General features: G+C 34.7%; 1 protein-coding gene across 1 annotated transcript in view; it reads left to right on the top strand.

Moving 5' to 3' along the window:
* Positions 1 to 4,709, top strand: part of LOC118839190 (potassium/sodium hyperpolarization-activated cyclic nucleotide-gated channel 1-like) — a 67,050-nt gene extending 62,341 nt beyond the window's left edge. The window contains exons 3-4 of the mRNA XM_036746648.1: positions 1,006 to 1,429; positions 4,704 to 4,709. Of these exons, the coding sequence (XP_036602543.1) occupies positions 1,006 to 1,429; positions 4,704 to 4,709 (430 nt within the window). The remainder of the gene's footprint in view (positions 1 to 1,005; positions 1,430 to 4,703) is intronic.
* Positions 4,710 to 13,273: the final 8,564 nt, after the last annotated feature.

The raw sequence follows: 13,273 nt of genomic DNA, 5'->3' as shown, positions 1-13,273 counted from the left end.
AACATTCCACATATATAGGGAGTCAAGAGCTTTTTATATCAGTAAAAAATTATTTAAAAGAAAAGATGTCATTTGAAATGTCAAAAGTTGTTTGGGTGTCCTGATGATGGATCACTGTGATAGGTGTTTATAAAATAGATTAAAAAGGAATTATAGACATGGTAATTATAAGGATCTAGATTTTTAAGGTAGCAGAATAAAGTAAAAATTGCTATTTTCCTTCCTGATGAAAGTTAGAATTTTTATTGGATGAAATCTCAGGGAAAAAGCAGAACATTCTGGAAATCCCCAAGAAATTTCAAAGAAATTAATTAAATATAATTCTTTGTTAATTTAACCTGTGCAATTTAATGTAAAAAGGGGCTTCCTATACTATAGGTACTACTTAATGATCCTTGATAACAGTAATTAATTTAAGTAAAATATTTTACAGCAAATTCTGAAAGTAATTTACTTTTTCAGAAGTTATTCATAAAAAACTTTCAAGTGTAAACCACTGAGGATCTTCCATATTTTTCTTGTCTCTTCTTGGTCTTCTACCATACTATCAAAGAGTGAGCTGGAGCCAACTCTAACAGACCTGATAAATTTTCAGTGTGATTATTTACATCTCAGAAATCATAAATCACTATAAATCATGGTTTAATTTGTTGTTTTGTTGATTGTCTAGTCTAAAGTCTAGACTTCGCAAAGCATAAACAGTGCATATTAGCCTTAAGAGAGTGTATACACACACACACACACACACACACACACACATATTCATTTCTATTCAATCAAAAGAGTTCAGGTGGCAATATATCAGTGACATTATATTAGTGAAGTATTTGATAGATGCTCCTTCTAGAATCTATTTTATGTCTTTTTGAGCTAAAATGTAAGTTTAAATGACTACTAATATTCAAATTTAGTGGACAAATGTAGCTGCAGGTAAACAAGTGAAAAGAGGTGATATTGAGATGGATAAAGAAATATTTTTAAAAAATCTTTTCTTTAATATTTTAGGTTTTACTGGGATTTAATAATGCTTATAATGATGGTTGGAAATCTTGTCATCATACCGGTTGGCATCACATTCTTTACAGAGCAAACAACAACTCCATGGATTATTTTCAATGTGGCATCAGACACTGTTTTCCTGTTGGACTTGATAATGAATTTTAGGACTGGGACTGTCAATGAAGACAGTTCGGAAATCATCCTGGACCCTAAAGTTATCAAGATGAATTATTTAAAAAGTTGGTTTGTTGTTGACTTCATCTCATCGATACCAGTGGATTATATCTTTCTCATAGTAGAAAAAGGAATGGACTCTGAAGTTTACAAGACTGCCAGAGCTCTTCGAATTGTGAGGTTTACAAAAATTCTCAGTCTCTTACGTTTACTACGACTTTCAAGGTTAATTAGATATATACATCAGTGGGAAGAGGTAAGATACCTTCAATATTTATTTCAAATTTTTTATATGATGAAATAGAAAAAACATAAGTTTTAAATTAACTGTTGAAAAATGTGTTTCTGGATGTCATGAGCTTCTTCAATTAAAAAAGATGAGTATTTTTTGGAGCATATTTGGTGTGATATAAATATATATAATATGAAAATGCCTTCATTAAAATGCAACCAAGGAGTGAATTTGAATTCCCTACTAGGTAAGATTAGAGAATACTATAAAAAGTATGGGAAGAATGTATGTTTATCTTGTGTTCTATCTGGAGAATTTTCTAAACATCTTAATTAATAGGTTTCTATTAAAATAGACAGGATTAATAAATTGTTATGTATATCTGTAAAGTTTGGTTATGAAAGAGATATTTTAGCTGATCTACTATTACTATTCTGATCTGGGCTTATTCATTCTATGGAATGGAATGGTATAATGTAGATCTATAGAAAAGTAGTAGGTCACTTGAAACTTTAAGGGCATCTATGGTGCTGAACACAAACAGTTGTTTCTTTAAATATTTTCACATAGTAATTGTAAAGGCCTTACATTTCATTTCAGAATAGTTTGTAGATATTTTTTTCTTTCTGTTGAGCTTTAGTTGAGCTTATCCATGCTGTGTTTAAGTATCTTTTAACAGTAATGAGAATTAGACATGCAGGAGAGAAATTGTTATATATAAATTCCAGCCTGAACAATCCTAGGGCACAGTGAATCTATGGACTGAGGTCTTACATTTTTCAGGATGATGGACTGCTGATGACAATCAGCTGGTTAGCAACTACAGATAGGAGGGGTATTTACCTAATAATAATGAACTGAGGATTTTTTTTTCATATATATGTAATCAACCCATAAGTTTGCTTACCTCACAAAATCGTCAGTGCGCATAAAATCTAACTGTACATGAAACATTTTAGTTGTATAATACTCACTAAATGACTTATTTGCTTTTCTGAATTGCCCTGGGAGAACCCTGTCACTTTGCCCTATGACTTTCTTCTACCTGTACTCTATATGGAAATCAGTACAGCTGTCTCTATTCGGCTAAATCAAAAAGTTCAAAATTCTTTCCTTCCTTGGTAATGGCCTTGAAACATCCACACCCCACCCTAAATTACTTTCTTTCATTGTGACCATTGATCAATGTTCCACACAATTCTGAACACAGAATCTTTTTTCCCTCCTTTGTTTCTTGTCATGCCTTTAGACCATATGTATGCATGTATTAAGACGGCTATGTGATGCAGTGGAAACAAAGCTGGGCCTAGAGTCAGGAAGACCTGAGTTTAAATCCAGCCTCAGACACTTACTTGTTGGGTTACCCTGGGCAAGTCACTTTGTTTTCCTCAGTTTCCTCCTCTGAAAATGATCTGGAGAAGGAAATGGCAAACCACTTCAGTATCTTTGCCAAGAAAACCCCAAATCAAGTCACATAACTGAAATGACTGAACAACAAATGCTTGTATTAGAGCATTTATATGGGAAAAGAGTTCTTAATAGAAATAACAAAAACAAGGTTTATGTAATGAAAATGACCTAAAATTCATCACAACCATAAGAATGGATGTTTCTAAAGCTTCCTCAGTCATTTCAGGTAGTTAACATTTTCCTAGATTGATTATACCAGCTATTGAATATCACTCCTGGCCCTACCAGAAAGTAGCAGCTTTCTCTCCAGGCCCCACCCCCCATCCCTTCAAAACTACCTAAACATGCTCCAAAGGGTTTCATGGATAACCTCTACCACTCCTTTCAACACAGTGCCCCTCCCTCTCACAACCCTCTGACTGTGCCTTCTACCCCCATCCAAACCCAAAGGCTACCTTCAGTTATCCTTTCAAACTATTTTTTGCGGGGGGGGGGGGGTTCAATAGAGGGAGTAAGAGAGAGATACAGACAAAACAGAAAGAGGGAAAAAGGAATTGAGGTAGACATGGAAAGAAATGGATATCCAGACATAGGCAGACAAAGAGAAATAGAAATGCACACACACCCACAGACAGAGACAGACAGACAGACAGACAGACAGAGAAACATAGACAGAGACAGACAGACAGACACATACACACACACACACACACACACACAGAATTTGAGACACAGAGAGACAGAGACACAGAGACAAAGACAGAGAAACAGAGACAGAGAGATATTGTGAAGAGAGGAAGTAGAGAATAAAGTGGATAGGTGTGTGCAGTATCCTCCTAGGGGAGATTCAGAATCTATAATTTTAAAAAGTAATTTTCTTGACTAGAGAAACTTTTTTTTAGCACATTCATGGTTCAGTGTACTTACTTTTTGATTTAGGCTTATACAAGTCAATAAATTGAACTTTTTGAACAGTTGCTTTCTGCAACATTCTGTAGCAGAGTATTTTGTGTATGTTTCTCAATGACATTTTGGTTCACAGGATTTGGTAAATGACATGCAATAAAAAAACACTGCATAATGCAGTGCTGAAAAGGCCTAACTTGGATCATTCTTAAAATATAGATATACAACATGTTTAAAATGAAATGTAATGAATTTAAGAAAGTAAAGCTAAAGGCTTCAGTTGTGTGTCACAGCAAACGAGAAGCAGGGAAAATTTGGGTTTGAATGTAGTCTCTGATATCATCTATGTGACCTTAGTCATGTCTTTTTACCTCACTAAACCTCATTTTCCTGGTCTGTAAAATGGGGATAATTATCTCCACAGTGCCCACTTGGTAGGTTGTTGAAAGGATGGAATGAAATTATGGATGAAAGGTGCCATGTAAATTTTTAGCTATTGTTATTATCACTAATTTTTTCCCCTGTAGAGGGAAGGTGTCTTGCTTTATCAAGAATTTTTTAAACCCAAATCCAAGGTAAATAACAATCAAAAAGAAATATCTCACTAATTTCCCATAGTGGAAGTAAGAGGCATTTAGTGTCTGTGACATTCTCAAAATGGCCTTAAACATGTGGTATATTTAGTGTGGGGGATTTTGAACTAGAGAGACTTTGGGTACAAATACTTTCTTTGACATCGAGGAACTTTGTGGCCATTCACAAGCTCTCGTTTCTGAGCCTCAGTTTTTAATGGAGCTAATGATAATTCCATCGCTGGGTTGTTGTGGAACCTAGTAAGTTAATATCTGAAAAACACTTTGTAAAACTTAAGGTACTGTTAAAGTGAATAAAAGCTATTTTTGTAACTGGTGGGAGGAGGTAATGAAATAGTATAACTCAATTGTAGTCTAAACATAATTCTGAAATTTCATTATTTCTGTAGATATAAATTAGCAACATGCTTTCCCCCCAGAAGCAAAATAGGTTAACCTTTTCCCCCTTCTTTCTGCCCGGACTCTAATGAGGGGCTAAAAAGAAGGAAGATTAAAAAAAGGTAGATGATAGAAAGCAGGGGAACAGGGATTATAGATAGTGCCCAAGCACCAAAATGGAGCCTTCACTTATCAAAAATTGAAGATATATTGTTGCTCCTTATATGTAGAGATTCTAGCACTGATTATTACAATCTACATAAAATAATATATCTACAAATAATGATATCTAGGGGTGTCATTTTCAAAATGAATTTAGACATAAACAAATGATGTACATCTTAGAATACATGATGCCTCATTTTGGAAGTATGGATGTTTGCATCACTGTCTCTTTGGCATATGAAATGCTTTTACTCAAATTGACTTTTAACCTGTAATTATTGCTTTGCGCAGAACAGCAGAACCATTGGTCTGCTGATCATTACATTATATTCTGAGTTCATGACTTTTCTCTTCCTAAAGCAGGTATATAACCGTGTCCTCATTCCTATCACCTGGATGATCAAACATAAAATCTTTCATTTAGTGTTCAAAGTCCTTCATTACCTGTGTTACTCCTACCTTCCCATTATTCTGTATACCTGGAATTTTCTCTCTCTTCATCGACACTTCCTGGATTCCCTGACTTCTTTCAAGACCCAGATAAAATTCTCTCTTCTACATGAAGCTTTTCTCAAAACAGTCCACCCCTCCTCCCTTTTTTTGGAAGTCTCTTCCCTCTACTGATTATCTCCAATTTATCCTATATTTATCTTTTTCATATATAGTTATTTGTACATCATTTCCCCCTTTGGACTATGAGCTCCTTGAAAGTAGGGGCTATCTATCTATCAATCTATCTATCTACTTATTATTTTGCCTTTGTATCACCATTGCTTAGTATAGTACTTGGCACATAGTAGGCACTTAATAAATGATTGTTGATTTGACAAAATAGTCATGTTTGTGATACTCTTGCTTAAACTAATTAAATCATTAATTAAGGAAGCCTTCTAAGTATTATCAGTCACTCAGGACAGATTTCAAGTTTAAGAATTCTGGAGTACTTTCTTTTGCTGTCTCTCTATACTCCCTGGAAAGAGAGGGAGAGAGGGAGAGAGAGAGAGAGAGAGAGAGAGAGAGAGAGAGAGAGAGAGAGAGAGAGAGAAGAACCTTATGAGGTGTCTAATACTATTTGGTCACCCACATTCAAATTAAATATAGATTTAGCTATTACTTCATCCCCTCAGTGAAGGTTGGTTTGAGAATACCTTAGTGGTGCACAAGTAGAAAGATCTAAAAAAAAGAAACAAAAAAGATGAGAATCTCCTTCATAGGATCATTTGATAGCCAGCCTCCAGAAGTGGCAATCTGAGCTTCACTAATCAGAGGTCATCATTTTATCTTAAATTGAGCTAGAGTTCTCTCCATAATATCTTATATAAGTCACTTTCATGAAAATGTCAGGGGTTTTGTTTTCCCATTAAAAAAACAACCAAGGAATCATTCAGTCAGTTTCTGTGAGATCAAGAAATTATCATTTATGGATAATCAAAAAAGTTGCAACATATCTCTATTGTAGCTCAGAATGAAAAAAAAATCTTGATCCTTTAGCGCCCTTTTCTCTAGTAACATCTTAATATGTGTTATTCTGTGATGAATCTCTATTTAGGGAAAAGAAAGTTTTGTGCTCAGAGTGTATAAAGAAAGAGACATAATAAAACTTTCCTGCCAACAGCTGGAACCCTATTCTTTAACCTTGAATATGCAGAAAATGGGAGAGTGCAAGTGGACAACTTCCATTGCTTGGGATAGGGTGTTGCTAATATCTTTCTCATTCAAGTTGGAGAACTGAGGCCAGTGACCATAGATCATGCAGGAATGCAGATGTCATCCTGGCTTGCCCTTCCTGGGCCACTGTAATCTATATTCTCCTATTATTTCACAATAAGGGTATGTACACCAGATTCATGATACTCTTTCCATTCTCTTAACATTACAATGATCCCAGTAGAACACACAAATTGTTCATCTGTTAGCTCTTAGTCTTGCCATGTGAACAAAGTTCTTTTGCAATCAAAATTATTTGGTGACATTTTATATTATTTTTAAGTGCAGAAGACCTTGAAGATCATCTAATACAAATTTCCACTTTGCAGATGAGGAATTCCTAGTCTCATCATTATTACCTATTAGCAATGTGGCTTGGGAAAGTCACTTAATGTCTCAGCCATTCATTTCTTCATCTTTAAAATGAATGTTTTAGACAATTCCTTTGATATTTCTCAGCTCCAATCATGTTTGTTGGCCACCAATCCTGCCCATGCTTGGAACATTCCCCTTCCTCAACTCTGCCTACAAACTTCCTTAGCTTCCTTTAAATGTGAACTAAAATGTCATCTTTTATAGGAAGCCTTTCCCAACTCCTCTTAATTTTAGTTTCCTTCCCTCTGTTAATTATTTCTTATTTGTCCTGTATATAACTTACTTGTATGTATGTGTTTACATGTTGTGTCCCCCATTAGATTGTGAGATCTTTGAGGACAGGGACTGTATTTTGCTTCTTTTAGATCCCTAGTACTTTGTACAGTGTCTAGAACATAGTAGATGCTTAATAAATGTTTGATGCTTGATTGATGTCCCTTCCAGTTCTAGAATTCCATGTTAATATGTATGTATATGTTGGTGTGTGTGTGCATTTATGCTTTCTGAGATTCAGAAGAAAGATAATTTCCTCTCGAGTTTGACTTAGAATTTGCTGATTCCTAGTTGCTTTTTGAGACATTCATATGACTGCTAGACTAAGTAGTTGTAGTTGCAAGTATCTATTTTTTTTCCTTCTGGAATATTATCTGTTTTTATCAAAACAATTCATTCAACATAATGTTGTTAGTCTGCATAAAGTAGTAATCTGTATCAGTAAGGCAATAAACACAACATCAACAATATTTGTGAATATGCCTATGCAGTTCTGTATCACAAAGTATGAGAGACACTCCATATAGAAGGTAGAATAAGTAAAACATTTATTCAGACACCAGATAACCATATCCCATAACCAAATGTTCAGCTCCCACAAGCAGTTAGCCCACTTTATCATAACGACAAGGAACTTAAAACACAATATCACAGCATGGAGCCTTGCCATCCCAAAACCTCTCCGACACCCTGCTGGGGCCTTCCCACAAAACAAACTCACAGTACAGGTATCACAGTCTGCTCAGCTGTCTTTACCTAGGTTCTAACTCATGAAAGGCCATTAACAGCCGTAACAGCTCTCTCTCTCCATTTCCTGTGACAAAACTTCCTTTTCCTCTCAGTAAGCTCTTCCCACCACATGTGACTTAGGCCTCCTGTGATGTAAACAGGTCACATGGCCTATTAATGGATAGGAAAGATCTTCGAATCTAAATTATTATATAATCCCAATGGAAAAATTTAATAATTTAAAAAATATTTAAATGCATGATCTCTGATGAAATTGATCATAGACTAGTATATGAAGAGGTCTGTTCAATTACACTTTTTTCCCCAGAATTGTTTTCCTTTTTGGATATCAACTTTTAATTTCCCCATTTGTAAAGTGAGTATTATATTATTCCTGCCATGAAATAAACCATGATATATAACATTATAGTTTAAATGACAAACAGCTTTTTTTTTAATTACCCAAAAGGTATAAAAGGGGTTGTATGGTACAGATTTCATGAACTAGACCATAATGGTGATTGTATGTTTTTTCCCAAACTTGGATCCATGCAGTCATAGAAAGCTAAATTTGCATGACATTTAAGATGCAGGAGAATAAACCTGCTAATAACTATAGTTGATTTAACTAATAGTCTCAGAGAAAGCTAGGTCACTGGTACAAATCCCCAGCCAGCTAAAAAAAATATAGCAGGCAACGTGACTCCTTCCAATGCTTTGTGACTTTTAGTTCAGTTACTCTAAAGAGTGGCAGCAGGAGGAGCAGTTTGCCTTCCATTGGGCAGACCGAGGCTACTTCTTAAGAAATGCTTAGTGTTCTCTGGCTTCTCTCACCTGGTAGAAGCAGCTAAATCTTTCAGAATTATGGTACATAGGTGAGGCCATGATTCATCCAGGCAATGTCAGTATGAAACAATTTACATTTGTATAGAAAAAAAGCTTTGCATACCACAATTGTGAGTTGGAGTATTATCTTGCTTAAAAATAAAAGCAACTAGAGTAAAAATTGGTAATATGAAGGTGATAATATTTCTACTACCCATTTTATAGTTTTTTTTAGGGGGGGGAGGGAAGCAGAACACTTTCTAAGGCTTTAAAGTATGATCTGTTTGTTATTATAGTGTAACCCTATGTCACCTAGGATTGTGCCATAAGTTATACAGTGCATACAGTGCTGGGCTTGAAATCAGGAATATCTGAGTTAAAATCCTGCCTCAAACATTTACTAACTGAGTGACCTTGGGCAAATCATTTTTGGCCTTTGTTTCCTTACCTATAAAATGGACATAGTTTTAATACCTATTTCACAGGATTGTTGTAAGGATCAAATGAGATAGTATATATAAAATATTTTGTAAACCTTAAAGTGCTGTATCAACATGTTACATTGCTCTTTATTAAGTGTTAGTTGGTAATGATGTTAATTCATTCAAGAGACAAAAGCATGAGTCAAAATTAAACCAATTTTAATATTTTAATGACAAACCACAATGATTAAATAATGTTTAAAAGTTCACGATTAGTCAAATCTATAACTTTTTCCTACAGTGGTACCAACATCATCTAAAAGGAGAAAGGCAGTACATGAACTAGGGCATTGGATTCAAAACTTATCTGTGAAGATATAGAAGAGATGTGTTTAGTACATATCTAGAATTCAAATGTTTTAGTACAAAGCTAGTTAAAGCTAAATTCAGCAAGTTTGAAGATGTAATGTGTGAAGTCTGGAAACTGTTTCTTATTAAAATGAATCATTACTAAGGAATGCAGCTGTCTTCTTTAGCATACAGTATTTCCATTCTAAGTGATGTGATTTTTCTTGTCCATGTTCAACTAAACAAAAGAAAAATCAGACTTTTGAGAAGAAAATATGCAATTTCCCAAGCAATTTAGCTAAACTATAGGAGCAGCATCTTTGTTTTGTATGACATTATTACTAAAATTCAATATATTAACATGTGTTCATATGTATATATGCATGCATATGTGTGTGAATTGATTTCTATATCTATATATCTCTCCATAGAAATAGATATGAAAAACATAATTAGTACACTCAGTTCCTAATAACACAGTGTTAATAAGTAGCAAAGATACACACACATATGCACACACATATATATTTTCTCCTAGCATCTGAGCAGGATCCCTCTTTCTGACTTTCATATTTGAGTTCAGAGTGCCACCATCATTCTGGTCCTCTGGGCTTATTAGCCTTGGCATCATCTTTGATTTGTTCATCTCCCTCATCCTCCAAATCCAATCAGATGGCAATAAGGATTTGTACCTCCATGATAGAGCATATCTCACATCTGCCCTATCTCTCCATGGACTACTGTAATACCATCCTAATTAGTTTCCCAGTCTCTAGTCTCTGCTTTCTCTAATCTATCCTCCATAGATTGATGTTCCTAAAGCATGGGTCTGACCTTGGTCATGCTCCTTATTCTGAAGCTGCAGTGGCTCCATTTTGCCTCTAGGATATAATGGAAACTTCTCTGATTAGCTTGGAACATCTTTCATAATCTGGCTCAGCCTGACTTTCCAGGTTTATTGCACATTGCTCTACTTCACACCCTCTATGATCCAGCCAAACCAGCCTGCTTACTATACCCCTGCACATGATGTTCCACCGTTTTTCTCCATGTTTTTGCAGAGGCTTTCCTGTCCGTGTCTGGAAAACACTCTCTCCTTACTTCATCCTTCCTTACACATTCATCTCTTCCTTACACTTCTCCTTACTCACATTTAAAGCTGTGCTGTAGTGTTCCCTAATATAGGAAGTCTCTCCTGATACACACACACACACACACACACACACACACACACACACACCCCTAGATACCCATATACCTACATATATACCGTACATTGCCTGGAAAATACTTTGTACATATTTTGTATTTAATTTTCCCTTGTAAATTTTTTTCTCCTTCTGGTAGAATTGAAGCTTCTTGATAATAGTGACTGTTTATGTTTTGTTTTGTTTTGTCTACTGCCTGACACATAGTGATTGCTTAATAAATGTTTGTTGAATGAATGAATACGGGTCTCAGATATGGGAGACACGGAAAATTTTTGAAGGGTCTGCAGATCCATATGTATATCAAGCATTGATCTTTATTCTGTTATTTTTGGACAAGTCCTGGGATTTCATTGGTAGGGAACTCCCAGTGAGGAAACTCCTTCTACCAATATGAAGGGCTCCTTCTCTGCAATAAAGAATCTTAAAGAGTTGCCTGAATAGGTTGGGTGGCTTGGCCAGGATCAAATAGCTAGAGAAGATACTTGAACCCATTAGGCAGCACTACCTCTATTTAGCTCCAACAAAATGTTTAACCTGAGAGAGTTACAAAAATACCTCCCATCTACGTATAGAATAAATAATGTCCCACATATACCTGACTTACATTTCCAAATATATATAGGTGCCACTTTGATTCACAAAAAATCAAATTCAGACTCTGGGCATTTTCATTGACTCTTCCTCTTGCCTAGAATTCTCTCCCTCCTCACCTCTGCCTCCCAGCTTCCCTGGCTTTTGTCAAGTCATAGCTGAAGTTTCACCTTCCACAGGAAGTCTTTCTATAACCCTTTTAATTCTAGTGCCTTCTCTCTTTTGATTATCTCTAATTTATCCCATTTACGACTTGTGCATAGTTGTTTGCATGTTGTCTCCCCCATTAAACTGCAAATTCCTTGCAAGTTAAGGACTGTCTTTGACATGTCTATGTATCTCCATCACTGACACATGGTAGGCACTTAATAAATGCTTATTGACTGGCTTATTGAATTATGGTCATTAAAATTATCATTTGTTTCCTTAAACAATAGGTACTAAGAGTACAATTACTCTCAGAAATACTGTGAAATTATTTTACTTTTAAGAGTAAAAAAGTTGTATTCATACACAAAATGGTTGAGAATTACTTGTTTGTCCCACTTAAATAATTTTCACCTGAAAACCTTTTCTTCCCTGATATTTTGCATTAAAAATAAAAATCCTTTTAATTCTCCAATCTTTTGAAGGAAAACTTAGAAGATAAGAGTTAGTCTATCATTTTTCAAATCAGGAAGCAAGAACTCATTTTGTATGGTAACTCTGTTAAAGGTAAATAAGGAATAAACCTTGAATTTTTAATTCATTATTATGGCCAGTTTGTGACATTCATATGCCATTCAAAAGGAGTAGACTAGATTAATGGAACACCAAAATGTGATTTTTCATCCTAGAAAGGTGATGAGTTCAAGGAAACCTTCAGGTACATCTGTTTATCTTGTTCATTCTAATGAACTAACCCTTAGTGAAATTTTAAGAGAACTTAGAGCCAGTGAGTGGAAAGAGAAATATTCCTTTGTGATGCTTATGAGACATTTATAAATGTTACTTCCGTGGAAAGAGAGATGAAACATTGCATAATTTATTATGTTTGAAATAAAAGGCTGCAGAACTGTACAACCATAATAAATACTTGTTACTAAGGAATGTAATCAAAATATTCTTTTTATTTTCATGTTGAATACTCCTCTCCATTTCTTATTTTTTTCCTCTTCCTACTCCAGACTTTGGACATAACATCATCCATCATTTGCAAGATAGATTAGGAGGTTGGAAAGAGGATTAGTTAGACTAATAGTCTGACCTAGGCCCAGTCCTATTGCTGTTTGAAATGAAAAATGTGTGTCTTGATCACTTCAGTGGTTTCACCAGCACTCTATGCTTGCTTGGTTCTTTTTACAGGTTTAGCAAGAGAATGGTATGCCAGATATTTTAAAGAAAGACCAATCAAAAGTTCTTGTTTTTGCTGTATTTTAGCAATAATCTCTATATGTTATTTGAATAAAAGCATAGAGAAAATAATTCCATCTAGCATGACTTGTCATACTAGCATGACTATCATGACAATGTGACTTGTGTTATACTATATCACTGGAGAAAAAACAAACATTTTCTCATATACCTTAGATGGGATTATTTTTACCAAATCTTAGTGCCCTTGACATATTAGGGTAATTAATATTTTCAAAGATCTACATAAAGTAGCTTATATTGTTTGCGTACAATATCAAAATGGCATCAACTACTGTTTTTGATCCTTTTGTGTCATATGTCAATCTTTCTTAAACTTTATTTTCCATGTCTTCTAATTGATTTTGATGAGAACAATGTATTTTAAACCATTTATCAATAATTATCTTTAAATTGTATTAAAAAACCCATACACTTTCATCATATTTCATCATACTACATCTTCAAAGATTTACTATGTCTCCTTATTGCTTATTAAATCAAATGGAAATTCCCAAGTCTAGCATTTCTTGTCTTTATCCT

The sequence above is a fragment of the Trichosurus vulpecula genome, chromosome 1 (assembly GCF_011100635.1).
Source record: "Trichosurus vulpecula isolate mTriVul1 chromosome 1, mTriVul1.pri, whole genome shotgun sequence".
Lineage (NCBI taxonomy): Eukaryota > Metazoa > Chordata > Mammalia > Diprotodontia > Phalangeridae > Trichosurus > Trichosurus vulpecula.
The sequence above is the reverse complement of the archived record's forward strand: the minus strand, read 5'-3'. Positions and strand labels throughout refer to the sequence as shown.